The 18,027-nt window shown below is 61.8% G+C and overlaps 1 protein-coding gene across 1 annotated transcript; it reads left to right on the plus strand.

Annotated features, from left to right (window-relative positions):
* Positions 1 to 858: 858 nt before the first annotated feature.
* LOC140902852 (lens fiber membrane intrinsic protein-like) lies at positions 859 to 11,736 on the plus strand. The gene is made up of 4 exons (XM_073323419.1): positions 859 to 1,033; positions 7,017 to 7,157; positions 9,623 to 9,757; positions 11,657 to 11,736. The coding sequence occupies exons 1-4, from the start codon at positions 859 to 861 to the stop codon at positions 11,722 to 11,724; spliced, it is 519 nt and encodes a 172-aa protein (XP_073179520.1). The 3' UTR covers positions 11,725 to 11,736.
* Positions 11,737 to 18,027: the final 6,291 nt, after the last annotated feature.

The raw sequence follows: 18,027 nt of genomic DNA on the forward strand, positions 1-18,027 counted from the left end.
GGGTGGCTTTCAGGCCTGTCCCTCAGTTCTGCCTCTGGCTCTCCCATGTGTGGCAACCCCCAGCTGGGAGCCACAAGGGGAGGTGGGGGACACAAGGACAAGCACAGGCTCTGCCAGGGCGGCTGAGCTGGGCGTGGGGTCCCCACGCTGCTTGGGTGAAGCCAAGAGGAAGGGGAGCACACATTGTCCAGGCCTGTAGCTGCACCGTCCCTGGCACCGGTGGAGCAGCCAGCCTGGCTGTGTCTTGCACCAAGCTCCAGAATGGGCTGAGACCCAGTGGGTTTGTTATTTCCAAGCGCTGGCTCAGAGGGTTTGCTGGACTGGATCAGAACCATGGTCCATCTACCCTGGTATCCATCCCCCTGGCTCTGAATCAGGGGCTTGATCCATCTTGTAGCCCACCTCTTCCCACGCCGTGTCAGGCAATCACCCTGTTTGGGCTCACTCTCCTGCAATCAGCAGTGGCCAGTGCCTGACAGGTCAGAGCAGGGCCTGGACCTCCCCACTCTGACTCCCTGGCCGCAGGCACAACATTGCACATGGAGGGGGGACATTCCCTCCTGACCCTTGCATGATGCTCATGCCCTGAAGCATGAGGCTGACCCACTCCTATCTCACCTCAGATACCTGAAGAGAATTATCCTGCCCCCTTTGAAATCCAGCCACAGCCCTTGGCTCTGCAACTCCTGCAGCAGGGAGTTCCCCAGGTCTGCGTGACACGAAGGGCAATAGACATGACTGCCACACAGCCCAGCCAGTGGTAACTCTGCCGGGCCTTCTCCTAGGAGGCCCCATCTCCTCTTGTCCCAGTGCAGGAGAAAGACCACCCCGACCCGCAGGACCCGCGAGCTGCCAGCCATGTACACCTTGATGGGAGGCGGGCTGTTGTGTGCAGTCTCGGGCCTGATCCTTCTCATCGTTGCCACAGCGACTGACTTCTGGATGCAGTATCGCTACTCGGGGAACTTGAGCAACCAGGGGCTCTGGAGGTTCTGCATGAGCGGCAAGTGCCACCCCCACACCATCAGCATTGGTGAGCAGCGGGGACAGGGACCAGGAGGGTGATGACTGTGCGGACAGACAGTCCGGCTCTGGGCCCCGGGAAATGGTCTGGACGGGACCGAACGGGCTGTGGCTTGTAGATGTACATGTAGGGGCACCCAGCCAGGTCGGGTTCAGCGTGGCTCCTGCTGGCTCGGTCGGGGGTGCCCCGTCTGACCCAGTCCCAGGGAGAGATGCTGCGATGAGATGGCCTGATGGTTGTGCCCAGTGGCGCGGGCAGAGAATCTTCTGCTGGGTTGCTCCGGCAGAGCCCCTGCCCGGCATCCTGGCTGCTGGTTTGTGTGAGCACAGCTGCCCTCTTGTGGCTGCAGCCTGCCCCGGCCACCAGCCCCGGATGGGTGGAGGTTCCCTGGAGCTCCCTGTGCACTGGAGTGAGGGGGGGGGAAGGTCCTGGCCCTCGCCTGGATGCCAGGAGGTGCAGTGCTGCCCGCCTAGGCTGCTTTGATTGACAGTAGGACCTGGCCCCATAATATGGAGAGGACAAAGCGGGGCTCGATGCCACCACCCGGCCCCAGCGGCAGCCCCGGAGTCCCTGGGCAGATCTGGCCTCTCCTGATCTCACCAACTCGGAGTCTGACCTTCCCCAGCGAGGCCCGGATCAGAACCGGCCGTCGGGGTGGTCTCTGGGCCGGTCGCAGACACGTCCCAGCTCCCCTCTCAGACACAGCCAGTCCGAAGGGAGGCGGAGAGTTTCCGTCGGGCCTATATAAAGCCCCGGCCCCGGCTGAGCTCCCGAGCTGGCCTGTACCTTGGTAGTGGGAAATTCTGGAGTGGGACATTGAAACCCAGCCTGCCCTTGGGGGTGGGGAGGGGGGCAAGAGAAACAAGCCCCGTGGCTCCCTTCCCGGCCCTTGGTCTCCCCAGCTGGGGCTGCCACTGACCCTGGGCAGAGAGAGCGTAGGACCAGGGAGCGTTTCACACAAAGACGTGGCCGTGCCCACTTTAGGGGATGGTCTCCTCTGGCTGCTGGCTAAGGGTGCTGTCTGGGGGGGCTTGAGGGCGTGAGGAGCATGGAGGGCCCAACAGTGACTACACGGGAGGACCCAGGATGGCAGCTGTCACCCAAGGCCGGGGAGGCCCGCAGCTGATGGAAATCTCCTGGGGCTTGGCCTGGCCGGAGCACCACCAGCAGGAGAGCAGAGCGACAGGGCTGAGCCCTGGGGTTACATGGGTCTAACCCAATAGAGAATCTGGCTGAGTCTGAGTCCAGATCCAAGCGGGACGGGGGTGACGGGGAGCGACCAGCAGCAAGGAATCCCCCTGGGTCCGCTAGGCCCGAGAGCCCCTAGGATGGTAGCAGGTGGAAGCTGCTGCTGCTTCTCAGTGTGGTTTGCTTGCTGCCTTGGGGATCTTCGCACGTAGCCTTGTACCCTGCCCCTCGGGGAGCCCTCACTGGGATCCCCCATTCCCTGCCCCTCGGGGAGTCCTCGCTGGGATCCCCCACTCCCAGCCCCCTTCCCAGCTGTCAGGAATCCACAGGGTTGGTGCTACTCCCCCAGCTTTGGAACAGTCTCTAGGAGGAAACTTTCAGTGGGCCAGACCCCCGAGGTGTCTCTTCCTCCAGGGTTAGCCATGCAGCCTGAGCCCACCGAGACTGAACCTCTGGGGCTCCAGTCCTCCTGCTTCACCCCATGAGCTCTGCTCAGCAAGACCGGCTGAGACAGACCCCTGGGAGAGACATGTCCACTCCGCAGGGATTAAAGCACCTCGCCCAGCATTTGCAGGGACACTCACCCAGCGCTCTCAAAGCTGTCGGGTTTATGGGTCAGCGGGAACCCAGCCCAGGAAGGCCCCCAGAACTGAAGGTTAAAGCACAGACCAGTCTGGTCAGCCCAGAGTCCAGTGGAGCTGTAGTGACCCCCAGGGTCAGGCTCTGTCTGTCTCTGTCTGACCCCCTTGGGCAGTTCCCAGGTGGGAGCCCTGACTCCTTCCAGCACCGGGCTCTGACCTCCCACCTCACACCGCTCCAGTCCTTTGTTCTCAAGGGGGGAGGGTGTTGCTCAGCCTCCCTTATACCCCACAAACGTCCTCCACCGGCCCTGCTGCGTCGTTCCCCTCCCCATGGTTGCTGTCCTACACGGTGCTGCCCCGGTTCTCACAGCCCCTCTGCTAATCAGGCAAACACCCAGTTTCCAATACGTAGCTCAGGGCAGTTTCACGGCCTCCCTTAGGGCTGGGCTGGTAGACTTCACTAGCAACGGGCACATGAGGAGTTTTCAGGCAGCCCCGTGCCCTATGGCCACCCTAGGCTCCTAGGGTTGGGAACTGTGCTGGGGTCCTGCACCCCTTCCTCTGCCAGGGAGTCAGAAGTGTAGGGAACCCTCATTCCTCCAGGTGTTGGCCATCTGGGCTGCTGCCTGGGGTGTCCTGGCCCCTAGGTTGGAGTCAGGAGTGACCCCTTGAGCATTTGGTCTTAACCCAGGATCCTTCCTGTGTCTCCACAGGGCTCTGAGCCATAGGTGGGGCAAATGGCCCCCAATGGGAACCTTAACCCAGGCGGCCAACAACCTTAATCCGACAGGGTTTGACCACACATGGTTTGACCAAGGTTCTCTCTGTCCCAGAATCTCTCCACCCCACGAATGTCTCCCCACTGACTGCCACCTCCCACTCCCAAAGGGGCTCAGATGTGTCTGGGCCCAGGAGCGTACAACAGGACACGTGCACCGGTGCCAGGAGCAGGGGCCTGTGCCCTCGAGGGGCTGGCTGGGTGACTGCTTCCCTCACGGTTCAGTCTCTGAGTCTGAGCTACAGGCAGCCTTGGCTGAACAGGGGATGAGTTAGCCCCTCGGTCCTGGGCTTTCGCCAAATGAACCCTCCATGGATCCCGTCTGGCTCCTATTTCATCAAGCCTTGGGCATTCTGCCCACTTAAGCCTTGTTTTCCTACAAACATCACACCACTGAGGTCCCTTGGCTGCTCCTCCCACTCTGTGTTTCCCTGAGTCCCACTTCTGGGTGGCCTTCGCTGGTTCCCTTTTCCAGGACCCATACTTAGGTCAGTCCCCTTTGGACCTACTGTCCAAAACTCATCTGCCAACCGGCCTCTGCTACGCAGATCTTTCGGCTTCCTGTCCACCAGCCACATTTCCAGCTTGTGGGGACAGATCTCACAGAGTAGCTCCAACCCAACCAGGTTACACAATTCTCCCAGCTTAGTGACACCTGCATCTGTACCCTAATTGTGGAGAGATTCTCCTGGCAGGCTTTCATCTAGGGTCACACCTTGGCTCTTTTGCACATCCCGCAACCTCAAGTGCCAAATCAAACCTAAGCAGTAGAGCCTTTGCGAACTGTTCGTAGTCCCCAGTATCAGCGCCGTCCCTCTGGCTGTACACCTCTATGGCTTTGGGACCGAGCCGGTCCACAGGGCCAACAGGTTCAAATCAAAAGCCTTCTCAAAGGCAGTGAGGTAGTTGTGTATACCCTCCTCCCTTAAACTGGGGCAACAGTTTGGTATCTAGATTCCCTGCGGGATTAGTATCTCAGTGTCTTTCCTCACTTACCCCTCAGTGGATCCTCTTGCCCCCCCACTTCTCCATCTCCAGCTCATGCTTCTGCCGCTTCTCATGGTCTGCTAGGTCCTTCGCCCTAAGATCCCACTTCCACAGCTTGAAATCTGTTGATGGGGAACTGTGCTGGGCAGGGAACTGGGTCGTGAGAGCACCCTGCTGCTGCCTGGGTCACTCTTGGACCCTCTTGGAACTCTACTCAGGTCCGGAACCTGCTTCTTGGTCTGATTGTCCTTCTCCAGCCGTGCAATCAGCGGCGCCTTGTTGAGCTTCCTAGCACTTTACCCTCTCTCCCTGCACAGGTTTGCGATGTCCTTCTTAGGGAGGCAGTTATACGCCATTTTCTTGCTGTTTCCTTTAAGTACCCTTGATTTAGTGCTGCAAGGCACTTACTGCAAAATATACTACTGGTGCATTCTGCATCCCACTTCTGCCACCAGCTGTGGCTCCACAGGATCGGTGCTATGCCTCCAGCTTTGGAACAGTCTCTAGGCGGAAGCCCTTCAGCGGGTGAGACCTCTGAGGGGTCTCACTCTTTCTATGCAGGGTAAGGTCCACAGCCTCACCGCCTCTGGGGCTCCAGCCCTCCTGCTTCACACCATGCAGTCTGCTCAGCGAGTCCAACTGAGACAGACCCCTGGGAGAGACGGGGCCATTCCGCAGGGATTAACGCACCTCACCAAGGTGCCATTTGTAGCGACACTCACCCAGCGCTGTCAAAGCAGTCGGGTTTATGGGTCAGCTGGAACCCAGCGCAGGAAGGCCTTAGGTCAGCCCAGAGAACTGAAGGTTAAAGCAGTCTGGTCAGCTCGGAGCCATGCTGTATCGACCCCCATGGTCAGGTTCTATCTGACCCCATTGGGCAGTTCCCAGGTGAGAGCCCCCCACTCCTTCCAGCAGCCAATTCTCATCCCCCCACCTCACACCGCTCCAGTCCTTTGTTCTCGAGCTGGGGTCTGTGCTCAGCTTCCCTGCGGCGAGGCAGGGAAATCCATCTCTCTGGGGCATTGCTTGCTGGGTGTGGATATCCTGGTGACTGGGTTTTCCACAGTCCTCTGGGATTCTCCAGCGATACAGGGCGGTGGCCTTGGCCAGTCCTTTTTAATGACCCATTGAGACTCAGACAGCTAGGTGCCATTCACACCCATGTCTGTTTGCCTACCCTGAGAGGAAACAGCCCTTTCCCCCCTAGCTAGGTAACCATGAAACTTGTGGGGAAACTGAGGCACACATAGGGGTCATAAAATATTACAGAAAATTCCCACTTTGTCACACATACCCCTTGGGGAGCTCTCACTGGGATCCCCCCCAAACAGCCCTTTCCCCTTCCCCTTGGAGAGCCCTTGCTGGGATCCTCCACTCCCAGCCCCCTTCCCTGCCCCTTGGGGGGGACCAGCGCTGGGCCCAAATTGCATCCTAGTTCCCATGAAAGCCTTATCTCTCTTGGAGGCTGCATCACTGTGATTCTTTATTTTCAGGAGCGACTCTCCGGGTCATATCTAGGATGCAGCTCATGCAAAATGCAGCCACTCGCTTCCTGCCAGGTACCCGGCCATTCCGGCTCCGCTCTGCTCCTTGTGCTGGCTCCTTCCTAGGCTTTGCATTGACTCCTCAGGTTCCTCCATGCCCCCTCCAGGGCCCTGATTGTCTGTGGGCTGCTTCTTCCCCCCCGCTATCTTCGTGCCTTCACAATCCCTCGGCCCTCAGGTGCCCGCCTGGCTCCCTGCAAAGACTTTGCTCAGGCAGAACTCCCATTGGTGTCATGGGGTTCAGCTCAGGTCCCATGTTGGGGTGCGGGTTAGGGAGATTCAGAGGCAGATTCTCATTGATCAGCACCCAGCATGCAGGGCTGGCCTGCCAATTGGGCCTCAGGGCAGGAGTGAGCTCCTTGGAAAGTCTGGCCCCAGTTTGGGGAGGTCTGAGCCCTCCTGAATGCCAGCCCTAGCGTCTGTGCAAGCTGCCTCCAAACTCCTGGCCCCGTTGGAACTGTGCAGCCCGGCTCTGGAAGTCCCCGCCCTCTAACAAGGTGGGGCAGTGGGTGGGGGGCAGTCCAGGTGACCAGCTCCCAGTCTCATTACAGCCCTACCTGCCTCCCCCAACCCAGCTGCAAAGAAAGACACAGTTTTAGGGTGCAGCCTTTGAGGGAGAAGGTTGGGGGATGGGGGCAGCAGCTCACCCCAGGGAAAGGGATTGCATGGGGATTGGCTCGAGGGGGGAGGGGCAGCTTAGGCCCCCAGACCCAGCGTCTCTCTCTTCTGCATCGGTCCTGCTCAGCACACACCCTCTGCGCAGTGACAGACGCTTCTGAGCGCTGGAGGTGCTGGCCCTGCCGTTGGCCGACTTCCTCCCCTGCTCCTCAGACGAGATCCGGCTCCCGGCGCCCCTTGCCAATCTCCGGGTCCCAACGAGTGCTCCTCTCTCTCTCTCTGTCCCCTCCCTGCAGCCTTCTGGGACGCCACCCGGGCATTCATGCTGCTCTCCATCCTCTCCTGCTTCGCGGGCATCATCCTGGGCCTCACCGCCTTCTCCAGCAGCGCCAGGGCATCCCGGACCCGCTCCGCCGGCATCACCCTGCTGATCGCTGGTACGTGGGCCCCGGCAAAGCCAAGGGGAGGGGGGTGGGGAAATGCCAGGCATCATTAGAACCAATGGGATGTGCCATCAGCAAAGCAGGGTGGGCACCATGGGGTGGGGCAGGCACCACGGGGCAGGGTGGGCACTGCAGGGTGCAAGCAACAGGCAAGGGAGAAATGCTTATGAGATATTAGATGGGTATCCCGTTATAGAGCATGCACTCCTCAGCCCATTACAAATTGCTCACGAGTCTCCTCCTCTGCCATCCACATGCAGCCACCTGTGGGGTGAAACATCAGAGCCCGCTGAGCACCTGGTGAGAGGCCAGCAGGCAGGGGCAAAGCTGGGAAAGTAGGCAATGGGAAGCCAATGGCTCCTCCTACCTTACTGCCCCCTGCTCTCTGCCACACTCCTGTCATCTGGCCAGCGGGCACCACCTGCTTGGACTCAGCAGGTGGCATGCAAGGCTGGCATGTGAGAGCCGTGAGGCTCGCCGCAGCTGGTCGAACAGCTCCTCTGCAGGGAATACGTTAAATCCTCCCTGGGGATCTGGCCCAGCTGGCCAAGGAAACGCCAGCTGCACGCACAGCGGGCGGCATTGGGACCCCAGCACTGCCCACGTCGGCCACACATGGTCCCCACTTTAATAACGTACCAAATCCCCCAGGCAGGCAGGTTGGGACATCAGGGTGCCCGTCTAGACTCTCATGTTTGCTCTGGCTAGCACCAATCGCCAGCAGGAGGCTGGGCACAACCGCACCTCACTGGGTGGCCTGGGGCTCCATGCCTGCTCCCCTCTGATCCTCACCTGGCTAGATGGAGGCTGCTGAGGGCTGAAAAGCAGCCTGGGGCTGGCCAAGCCGCTGCCTCGCTGAGTCCCCAGGCCTGGGGGGCTGGGGGCATCTGGCGATGGGGGGCCTTTCTCCAAGCCCTTCCTGGCTGGGCCCCATCCTGAGCTGAGAGCGGCTAAGAGCCCCCCAGCTCTGCAGGGAGGGAGGGAGTCAAGTCTTTCCCGCACCTGCCCACCCCATTCCGTGCCACGCGGCCAGCAGCGAGCCAAGAAGGCTGGTCCAGACTGTGAAGAGCCCCAGCGGGCTCTACGCCGGCTAGGGGATGGGCAGTGCCCGGCGAGCGAGCGTCAGTACTGGCAGTGTCCCCCGGAGGGGAGAGTTTGAACGACTCCTGGGTTCTGGAGCCACTCTGGAAAGGGGCTGGGGCGTCACTGGGACCAGCTCTGCCTGCAGCAGCCGATAGGAAGGCGGCCAGACCGGGAAGGAGAAGCACCCGCAAAGCTAGCTTGAGCCTGGTTATAGCTGGGCGCTTTGCCCACCCCTTCAGTGCCCCCAAATAATTCCTGGTGCGGATCTAGTGTGCAAGTCCCCATTGCTGGGCTGGCAAAAGGCAGGGCTGATCCAGCACTGCTCCTGGGGATGCTGCAGGGGCAGCTGGGGGACAAAGCAACTCCAGCATGGGGGAGGAGGGTAGATTAGCCACGGCTGCCCCCCATGTGGCTCTGATGCCTTTCTCTGGCACACCTGGCCCTGCCCTCAGTCCAAGACTGGGCCGGAAGGACCGGTCTGACCACCCCTCTGTGGTTAATGCTGGGGGGAGGGTCGCGGGGGGCAGGATGCATCCGCGCTGAAAGGAAAGACCCATCTCAGGGTTTTGCTGCAGGTGCCAGGAATTGGGCCAGGAAAACACTCCCAGCTGGGTGCAGCAGAGGGAGCCCCAGAGTTGCCTGGCCGGCTCTGTGCTGGCCCATTCCTGGCAGCCTGCTGGCACTAGGGGAAGGGGTGTGGCTCCCCCTGGCAGGGGTGATGGCAATGGTGCCCGCTGGCACACAGGCTGAGTGGCACAGCTGGAGGAGCTGAGGGTGGGGGAGACAAGGGTGGCAGAGTTGGGTGAGTGCACGGGTCATGGCTACCCCTGGGAGAGCTGCCCGGGACGGGGTCAGGGCTGGGTCACAGCAGGCAGGGCTGGGGGAATGCCTCAGAGTAGCCCCATGGCCCCAGTGAGGGGACAGACCTGGGGTGAGGGCAGGAGCTCTCTCCTGTACAGCTCCTAACACGCTGCTAGGAAGGGTTTGGCTGAGTCTTTAGGGATGGGGCTGGCTCATGGGGCGGGGTTCCATCAGGTCAGTGATCGACCTGGCCTTCCAGCAGCACAGGACAGGGCAGGGGGCTCAGAAAGCGGGAGCCACTCACAGACCCTGGGAGATGGAGGGAGGGAAACTTCTCCCCGTAACGAGTTGTGCTCAGTAAAACTGACACAAGGTGGTACTGAGCTGTGCCAGGACCCTGCATTGTGGTGCCGAGCCAGGCCAGGTCCCTGCGTTGTGGTGCTGAACCAGGCCCGGTCTCTACATTGAGGGTGCCATGCTGGGCCAGGTCCCTGCTTTGCTGACAGCTGCATGTGATGAGTGGGGTCAGAGCTCAGCTCCCTCCCCGCGCTCCTGTCCTGTGCTCACCCCCGCAGGTCTCTTTGCATTGCTGGGGCTGTCGGTGTACACTGGTGTGACTGTGAATTTCTTCGGTAAGCGCTATGCTGACTGGCGCTTCTCCTGGTCCTACATCCTGGGCTGGATCGCTGTCATCCTCACCCTCTCGGCAGGTACCTGCTCCTGGGAGCTCCCCATCTGCTCCCCTCTCTGCATCCAGGCCCCTGGGTGCCCAGCACGGCACCCCATCCCCCTTTCCATACTGTGGATCCTGGTTCCTCGACTGCCCAGGCCAGCCCCAGCCCTGGGCTCCCCACCCACCCCCAGCTGAGATCCTGGCTGCCTGGAGCTGGACTCAGACGCCCATACGGTTCCTTCCATCCCACTGCCCAGCAGGGACTCTGCCACGGGGTGCTTGCCAGGAGCCCGAGCAGCACTGAACTCAGCTGAGCTTTCCTGAACTTCAGGGATGTCTGGTCCATCAGTACCAAATTCGCAGCCATGAAAAACGTGTCACGGACTGTGAAACCTGGTCTACCCTCGGGAAATCTGGTCTTTCCAGAGCTTTTACCCTATCCTGTACAGAGTTCCCAGGGGGAGACCAGCGTTTCTCAGATTGGGGGTCCTAACCCAAAAGGGAGTTGCAGGGGGGGTCAGAAGGTTATTTTAGGGGGGGTCACAGTATTGTCATCCTCACTTCTGCGCTGCTGCTGGCGGCAACTCGGCCTTCAGAGCTGGGCTCCCGGCCAGCAGCCGCCGCTCTCCGGCTGCCCAGCTCAGAAGGCAACGCCGCCGCCAGCAGCAGTGCGGAAGTGAGGACGACAATACTGTGACCCCCCCCCCACAATAACCTTGCAACCCCCACCCCCGCAAGTCCTTGCAGTCCCCCTACCATTACAACACCATGAAATTTCAGATTTAAGTAGTTAAAATCATGAAATTTATAATTTTTAAAATCCTATGACTGTGACATTGACCAAAATGGACCCTGAATTTGTTAGGGCCCTGCCCGTCAGAGACCAGAGAGGTCTGCTGGGAAGCCTGGGGAGGTGGAAGGCTGTCAGCCGAGATCCCAGGGCAAGGGGCAGGGTGGGGGAAACCCGGGCAAGTCATGGGCAGTGGTGGTGGGGGGGACCTCACAGGTGCAGAGGAGAATGAAGCAGGTGTGTGGGGAAGGGAAACTGCTGGAGGGATCCAGAAAGGAAGAAGCATAGGGGTCAGGGTGCCATGGGCCAGGGGGTGTGTGGGGTGAGGCGAAGGAGGAGAAGGGGGCAAGGTGCCATGGGACAGGGGGTGTGTGGGGTGAGGGGAAGGAGGAGAAGGGGGCAGGGTTCCATGGGACAGGGGGTGTGTGGGGTGAGGGGAAGGAGGAGAAGGGGGCAGGGCGCCATGGGACAGGGGGTGTGGGAAGAGCAAGGGGTGAGGTCAGGATGCCATGGGGGTACGGGCAGAGGGAGGAAGGAATGTGGGGGGGGCTGTGCTCTATGAGGTGGGGTAATGTGGGGGATGGAGGACTTGGGGGACATGGAACCCTGGGGTGCAGGTGTGGGGCAGGGTGGAGTGTGGGGATCAGGGCAGCAAGGGATAGCGAGGGAGGCTGGGGGGAGATGCCTGCCCCAGATGGGCCCACACAGGGAGCCGGCTGCCCCCAGGGGTCATCTCTTTGCCCCTTCAGCTTTGTCAGCCACAAGCCCATCCCGTCCCGGCCTTGCCATCCAGCCCCTCATTGGAGCCAGGGAATGGGCCGGCGGCTCCTCCTACAGGTGGGCAGGGAGAGGTCCCTGCAGGCCTCCCAGCACTGGCGCCGTTCCCAGCCAAGCTGCAAGGGCACCAGGGGCCGTTTGACGGTTACCCCGTGGGCATGACGCCCCTGGGGTGAAGGGAGAGGCTGAGCAGGGAGATGCTGCGCTACAGAGGGAGAAGCCTGGGGGATTGTGGGGGATCACCTACCACATCCCTGCCCACCCACCCCATCCCTGCCTGCCCTGTTTGGCCCCTTCTACTTAGGAACCCACCCCTGCCCCTTCCCTGCCCCATTGCTCCCTCCCCTGACTCTCCACTCTCTTCCCCAGGCATTTTCCACGTCTGCGCTGTCTCCAAGAGCCCGTCCCCGGAGAACTCCAACGCGGCGAGTGGCTGAGTGGGCACTGGACGCGCGGCCTGGTCCTGACAGCTCCCCACCCTCACCCCCTGCCCTTGCTCTGACGGCTCCCCACCCTCCAGTGACATGCACCTGGTCCCAGCCAATCCCCGCCCTCCAGTGACATGCACCTGGTCCCGGCCAATCCCCGCCCTCCAGTGACACCCGCTGGGCCCCGGCCAATCCCCGCCCTCCAGTGACATGCACCTGGTCCCGGCCAATCCCTGCCCTCCAGTGACACCCGCTGGGCCCCAGCCAATCCCCGCCCTCCAGTGACATGCACCTGGTCCCAGCCAATCCCCGCCCTCCAGTGACACCTGCTGGGCTCCAGCTAATCCCGCCCTCCAGTGACATGCAGTTGGTCCCAGCCAATCCCCACCCTCCAGTGACACTGGCCGGGCCCCAGCAAATCACTGCCCTCCAATGCCATCTGCTGGGCCCTGATCAATCCCCGCCCTCCAGTGACACCTGCCTGGCCCCAGCCAATCCCTGTCCTCCAGTGACACCTGCCTGGCCCCAGCCAATCCTCATCCTCCAGTGACATTCCCTGGCCCCAGCCAATCCCTGTCCTCCAGTGACACCTGCCTGGCCCCAGCCTTCAGTGACATTCGCTGGCCCCAGCCAATCCCCACGCTCTAGTGACATGTGCAGGCCCCAGCCAATCCCTGTCCTCCAGTGATACCCGCCAAGCCCTGGCCAATCCCCACCCTCTAGTGACACGTGCCAGGCCCCGGCCAATCCCTGCTCTCCAGTTACACCCACCAGGCCCCGGCCAATCCCCACCCTCCAGGCACCCAGCATGGAGTCCTCTGCCCTGTCCCAGCCCCCTCCCCTTCCCGGGCCAGGCGTGGTGCCCGGTGCTGGCCTTGATCCCGATGTGCCAGTGATCTGAATGTGCCAATAAACCAGCCGAACCCTCAGCCGCGTCCCGGTGCCGCCGCGTCCCAAGAGCGCGACAGGCAGGGGGGCCCCGCAGACCGGCGCGGCTCCCCCCAGCTGCCCTCTAGGTAATTCCTGGCTGAGACCTGCTCAGCGCGGCTGCTACCAGTCCCACCAGGGGGTGTCCTGAATTCCCAGGCTCTGGGCTGAGTCCCTGCCTAGAGTCTCCTGGAAGTAACCCCTTAAGGGTCTGTCTACACCGCTGTAAACCCGGGCTCAGAGTCAGGTTTAACCCCCTCCCCTTCCAGCCACACACTATTCAGGCTGGCTTGGGCCAGGAATCCCTCTGGACTTGGGCCCATGGACGCTGCTGGGGGGGCGGTCAGAGCCCGAGTCCCGCTGAGACGCGGGCCCAAGCCCCGTGTGGCAGCAGCCCCGCGTCAGAAGGGCTGCACGTTGCAATGTGGAGGTGCTAGCATAGTGGGGAGCCCCGGGTCCCACAGCTGTAAGCCCAGGTCATGCAGTGTGGACACACCCCGAGCCTCAGCAGCTTCCAGCCAGGGCCACGGGGTCCCAGCCAGCCCCATTTCCCGCCGAGTCTCCCCAAAGGCTTCCCTTGGGTAGTCAGTGATGCCAAGTTAGTGAGGAATTGCAGGGGGAGGGGGCCGAGCTCCCGGTTCCCAGCTCTGGCCCAGCGGGTCCCAGTACAGCCAGAAGCTCCATCTGGTCACGATTGCACCTGCCCCGTGTCTGGCTGCCCAAGCAGGCTGTGCTTGGTGCCCAGCTGCCTCTGCTTCCCCTGCCTGGGGTCTGAATGTCCCATCCCTGAGGCTCCGGGGGCTTCCCTTTGGCAGGGCGATTCCAGCCCATTGCCCTGCCCCCGCTCCTGCCCTGGAGAGAATTAACCCTTTCCACCCAGTAGGTAGCGATAGCTAGCAGCACATAAATGTTGCTCATAAACAGGACAAAGTTCCCACGGTCATCACAGGGGCAACTCCTGGCAGAGACTGGCTCCCCCAGCCCCACTTCTCCCTCCTTTGCCAGGCTGGCTCCCCCTACCTCGTGACCAGGGCATGCCCAGCTCTGCCGCTATCCCTCAATCCTGACCCACAGCCCCCTGGTACCCCCACCCTGGGTTCCCCATGCCCCCAGCTCCCTCCATCTCTCTCTTGCGCCTTCACTCCCTGCAGAATGCCCGCTCCTTGCGATTTCCCTCAACTCCCCCGCCCAACGCTCCCGCTCCTGGTTCCTGACCCATCTCTTGTTAGCACCCTCTCAGCACCAGGCGCACTGGCTTTGCCAGCCAAGAAAGGCCTTTTTGTGGCTGAGGAGGATTCTCTGGCAGGGAACCGGTCCACCAGAGCTCAGCGGCTTCTTCGCCTGAGCATGGCCAGGGGGAGCCAGACTTAGGGCCCTGTGAGTGATGCCCTTATCTCTTTCGTCTCCCCAGAACTGGGTGCAAATATTGCTCAGGTCACAGAGGGATAACACTTTGGGATGGAAAAATTTGGCAAGACAGATCACAAGAAAGGTCTAGGGGGCTGCGAGTCAGGTCTGAGGGGCACTGGCAGAGCTGGGGGGGCAGGACTGGGATAGCGAGGGGTCAGAGATTGAGGGGCACTGGCAGAGCTGGGAGGTTGCGGGGGCTCAGGGCTGGGATGGGGGGGTTAGAGCCATTTCTTGCTTTTATAGGCACCCAAATTCCTGAGGTCCCCTCCAACCCAATCTTGGGGGTGGGGGGAGGGGCTCCTCCCTCTCGCCCTCCCTGCCCAGGGTCCTGGCCCACACGGCCCCCTCCCTCTCCCTTCGGGCTTGGCAGCTTGTTCTGTCAAACAGGTTGAGGCAAGTTTTCGCTGACCCCGCTGTTTCGTCAGTCGAGGTGACTCAGGCTGCGACACCCTAGCAGGGCCCTGGCTACACCGGGAACCACACGCAGAGCGGGAGCGACGCCCACACGGGGCTGGGATCACCCCCTCCTCCCCCACACAGCTCCAGGAGCAGTAGGGGATTCCTGGCAGCCCCTGGAGTCGGCCGGTTCCGGGCCATGTTGCCTAAGGCTTGTAGGTAATGGGCAGGGGGGGAGTGGGGCTGGCTCCCTCCCAGCCCAGCTTGGCCAGAGCTGGCACGGCTGGAGTTTCACTGTAAAGCTGACAACTTCCTATGGGGCCAGTTCCTTGGCGCTCCAGCTGCAAAGGGCCTGATCCTGTCCCCAGGATCCCAGCACCACCGCGCCCTGGAGCGGACAAGCCGGTCTGGTACAGAGCGACTCCCATCATCCGCCGCAGCCCACCACTGCAAATCACTCTGTGACCTGCTACTCTGCCACGTCCATCCCCCGGTGCGTGGGCACCACGGTGCAGTAGGACCGGGTCATCATCCCCCTTATGCAGGGGGGAGCTGGGGCACAGGGGAGATGTAGGGCCAGATTCTTAAAGGTGTTTCAAAAGCATCTATGTGCCTAACTCCCATGGGTGCTTCTCGCCTAGACTCCTTTATCAATCTGGTCCTGAAGGACTTGCCCACAAGCAGCATCCGCAGAACAGGGGTCAAGGCCAAGGGGTGTCAGCCCAATGCCTCATCTCTAGCCCAGCCTTTGACTCCAGGCCGGTGCATCAGTGCCGCTACATCAATGCAATGACCCGCTGTGCAGACCCTCCCCCAGCAGGCTCCCCCATGTCACGGCGCCCACTCTGAGCTGCGGGGGCCAGGCATTTTCTACAGGGACACTGGCGAAGGGGCTTAAAAAGCAGATCCCCACCCCCTGGCTGCGAGGATGAAATCCCAGGAGGGATCTGTCCTGCAAAGGAAGGCGCCAAGAACCCGAGCTGTACGCTGCCATCCCCACCCCAGATGTGCTGGGCACAGGGAAGGAAGTGACCATTGTAGGCCGACCCTTCCTGGCCTGCGCAGGGCCCAGTGCGGAGTGGGTCTGGCAGTGTCACGTTCCCTGCAGCTGGTGTCAATGGGTGGCGCTCCATTGGAGTCACTGAGGGTCTATGCCCAGAGATAGAAAAGGCTATTTGGTGCCAGGCAGCCCATCCCTGGCATCCGGGGCGCCTCTCCTGGCTTTGGTCTGGTTTGAAATGCCCCGGCCCTTCCCCCCAGCCCAACCCAGGGCTCTGCCTGCCAGCCTTACCTCGCGTCCCCTGTACAAGCAGGGCGGCCTCGCTATGTATTCCATGGACTGTGCCCTCCTGGCTGGTGTGGCTGAGTCTCTGCTGCCCTCTGCTCGATGGAATTGGAACTGTAGGGCTGTGTTTCATAGCCTCTATACTGCCCACTCTGAGTGGTGATTCTCCTTGGTCCAGGGGGCAGTAGGGGCCTGCGCTCTTGGGGCAGGTGGTTGTTGCAGTATCTTCTTGCCCTCCTGCCTCTCTTCAAGCTCCTAGTTGTGCCCCTCAAGGGTGTTCCCCACCCTCCCCCCAAGCAGCAATGGGTTTAGCTGGCCATTTAGCCCAAGCTGGCTTCCTGGGGCCTAAAGCTGAACTCTGACCTTGCCCCCCAGTGCCCTGCTGGGGAGATCATGGGGCAGATGCAGCATCTCTGGGCTGCCAGGTGCCAGCAGCCATGGCCCGAGGAAACGGGAGTGGAGTGGGAGGCCGTGCCCAGGGGAGGGAGAGTGGTGAAGTGCCGCGGGTACTAGTCAGCGGCATTTGAGTGACAGCCCGGCGCAGTCAGAGTGCGTGAGATGGCTGCAGGCTGCCACAAGCGACTCGCCCAGCACGGGGCTGAGTAACAGCAAGGTTTGAGCGCTTCTGCCTTGCGTTGACTCATGGCTGCTGCCCAGGAGGGCTGGACAGACTCAGGGCGCCTGCCCAGGTTGTGGGGCCTGGTCCAGGGGGATGGGCTGCTGTCTGGGGGGTGGGGGGGAGGGCTGGACAGGGGCCTGGCTGGGGTGCTGGGCCAAGGGCTGGGTGAAGACTGGCCAAGGGCTGTGGCGCTGGGCTAGGGGCCTGAACCAGGGGGCGGGGGCAGGCTGGGGTTGCAGTGCTGGGGCAGGGGGTCTGGGTGTGGGCTGGGCTGGGGGACTGGGCCTGCGCTTCCTTGGCATCCCATCAGCATGGGTAGAACTCAGGCTTTCTGTAAGGAGCCTCCCCACCCCCCACCCCCCGCCCAGGCCCTGGGCAGCGCGGCCTAGCTGGTCAGGGCCTCTGGAGCTCTGGGTTCAATCTCTGCCTATGGCACAAGCACCCGATGTGTCCTTGGGCATCACTGAGCCTCTCTGGGCTGTAGTTCCCCTCGGTGACATGGGGACAATAACCTGTAGCCTGTGAGTGGTCCGGGCAGGGGCTGGGGCGCTCGGTGTCTGGGCATGACAGCGCCAGTCTCTGTAACAGCCCCCAGCCGGGCGCCTCGGGCTGCCATGGCTCCACTGGGGCATCCTTACGGCAGGGAAACACGTCCCAGCTGCTAACGGGGGGAGGGGGTGGGCTGCACTTGGAACCCGGCAATGAGCCCGCTGGGGTGTTCACGGCGTGCACTGGACAAGGGCAGTGAAAACGATGTGTGAGTGTGCAACAGACACTCCCTCACACGCTGGTGCCCAGCTGGCTGCAGCGCCCAGGGAGGATAAAAGCCCTACTATTCGTGGCGGTGGGACATGCTCCATTAGGGTGTGTAACAGAGGCTGCACTTTGCATCCCACGCTCCCAGGGGCTGCCCTGGGGCCACGGCTCAGCTGGCAACTGGGCACGTAGTTTGTCAGGCTGTCCTGGACCAAGACCTCTCAGCCTGGGCTCGGCCCAATCGCCTCCTCGGGCCTGTCTCTGAGCTCCGTGTGGGAGTGTGGGGGATCCCTAATGCCCTGCTCCCGCCCAGGGGCACTGAGGCTGCAAATGCACCGGTGCTGCCATGAGCGCCCCTCGTCTCGGTCCTTGGAGAGAGCTAGGGACAGCTGCTTCCTTCACAGTGAATCAGATGAGCAGCGGGAGGGACCTGGAGGTCAGAGGTCAGGGCAGGGAGGGGTACCTGTCACTCCTACCAAGCTGGTGCGATCGGGTACCCTAAGAAGGGGCCGTATAACTGGGGAAAACCTGGCCAGGTGCATCCCCAGGGCTGAGCAGGGAGCTGGGGGCGGGTTCCTTTCCCCCCTGGGAGGGCAGGGCTGGCACTGATGGCCCTGCCCAGTGCATGGCTAACTCCCCCTGTGTGCATCAAACACCCCCCATATCTGCCAGGAGTTGGCCCGTCTCCACCATTCAGGGTTCAGGAAGCTGAGATGTCAGGAGTCCAATTCCCCCACCCCACCCCGTGGGACACAGACCCAAGATTGTTCAATCTAGCCCTTATGTCACCAGCGGGGAAACTGGCCTCCTGCCAGCCTGGGTGACTCCTGGGACCCCTGGAGTGCCCCTGCTGTGTCTACACTTCGCTGCAGGCAGGGATGGGATGGGGGTATCAGCATTTCTGGGTATGGATCTGTGT

This window comes from Lepidochelys kempii, chromosome 24 (assembly GCF_965140265.1).
Source record: "Lepidochelys kempii isolate rLepKem1 chromosome 24, rLepKem1.hap2, whole genome shotgun sequence".
NCBI lineage: Eukaryota > Metazoa > Chordata > Testudines > Cheloniidae > Lepidochelys > Lepidochelys kempii.

Coding starts and splice junctions, on each gene's coding strand:
- LOC140902852 (XM_073323419.1), top strand. CDS start 859: ATGTACACCTTGATGGGAGGCGGGCTGTTGTGTGCAGTCTCGGGCCTG. Junction 7,158..9,622: donor CATCACCCTGCTGATCGCTG/GTACGTGGGCCC, acceptor TCACCCCCGCAG/GTCTCTTTGCATTGCTGGGG. Junction 9,758..11,656: donor CATCCTCACCCTCTCGGCAG/GTACCTGCTCCT, acceptor TCTCTTCCCCAG/GCATTTTCCACGTCTGCGCT.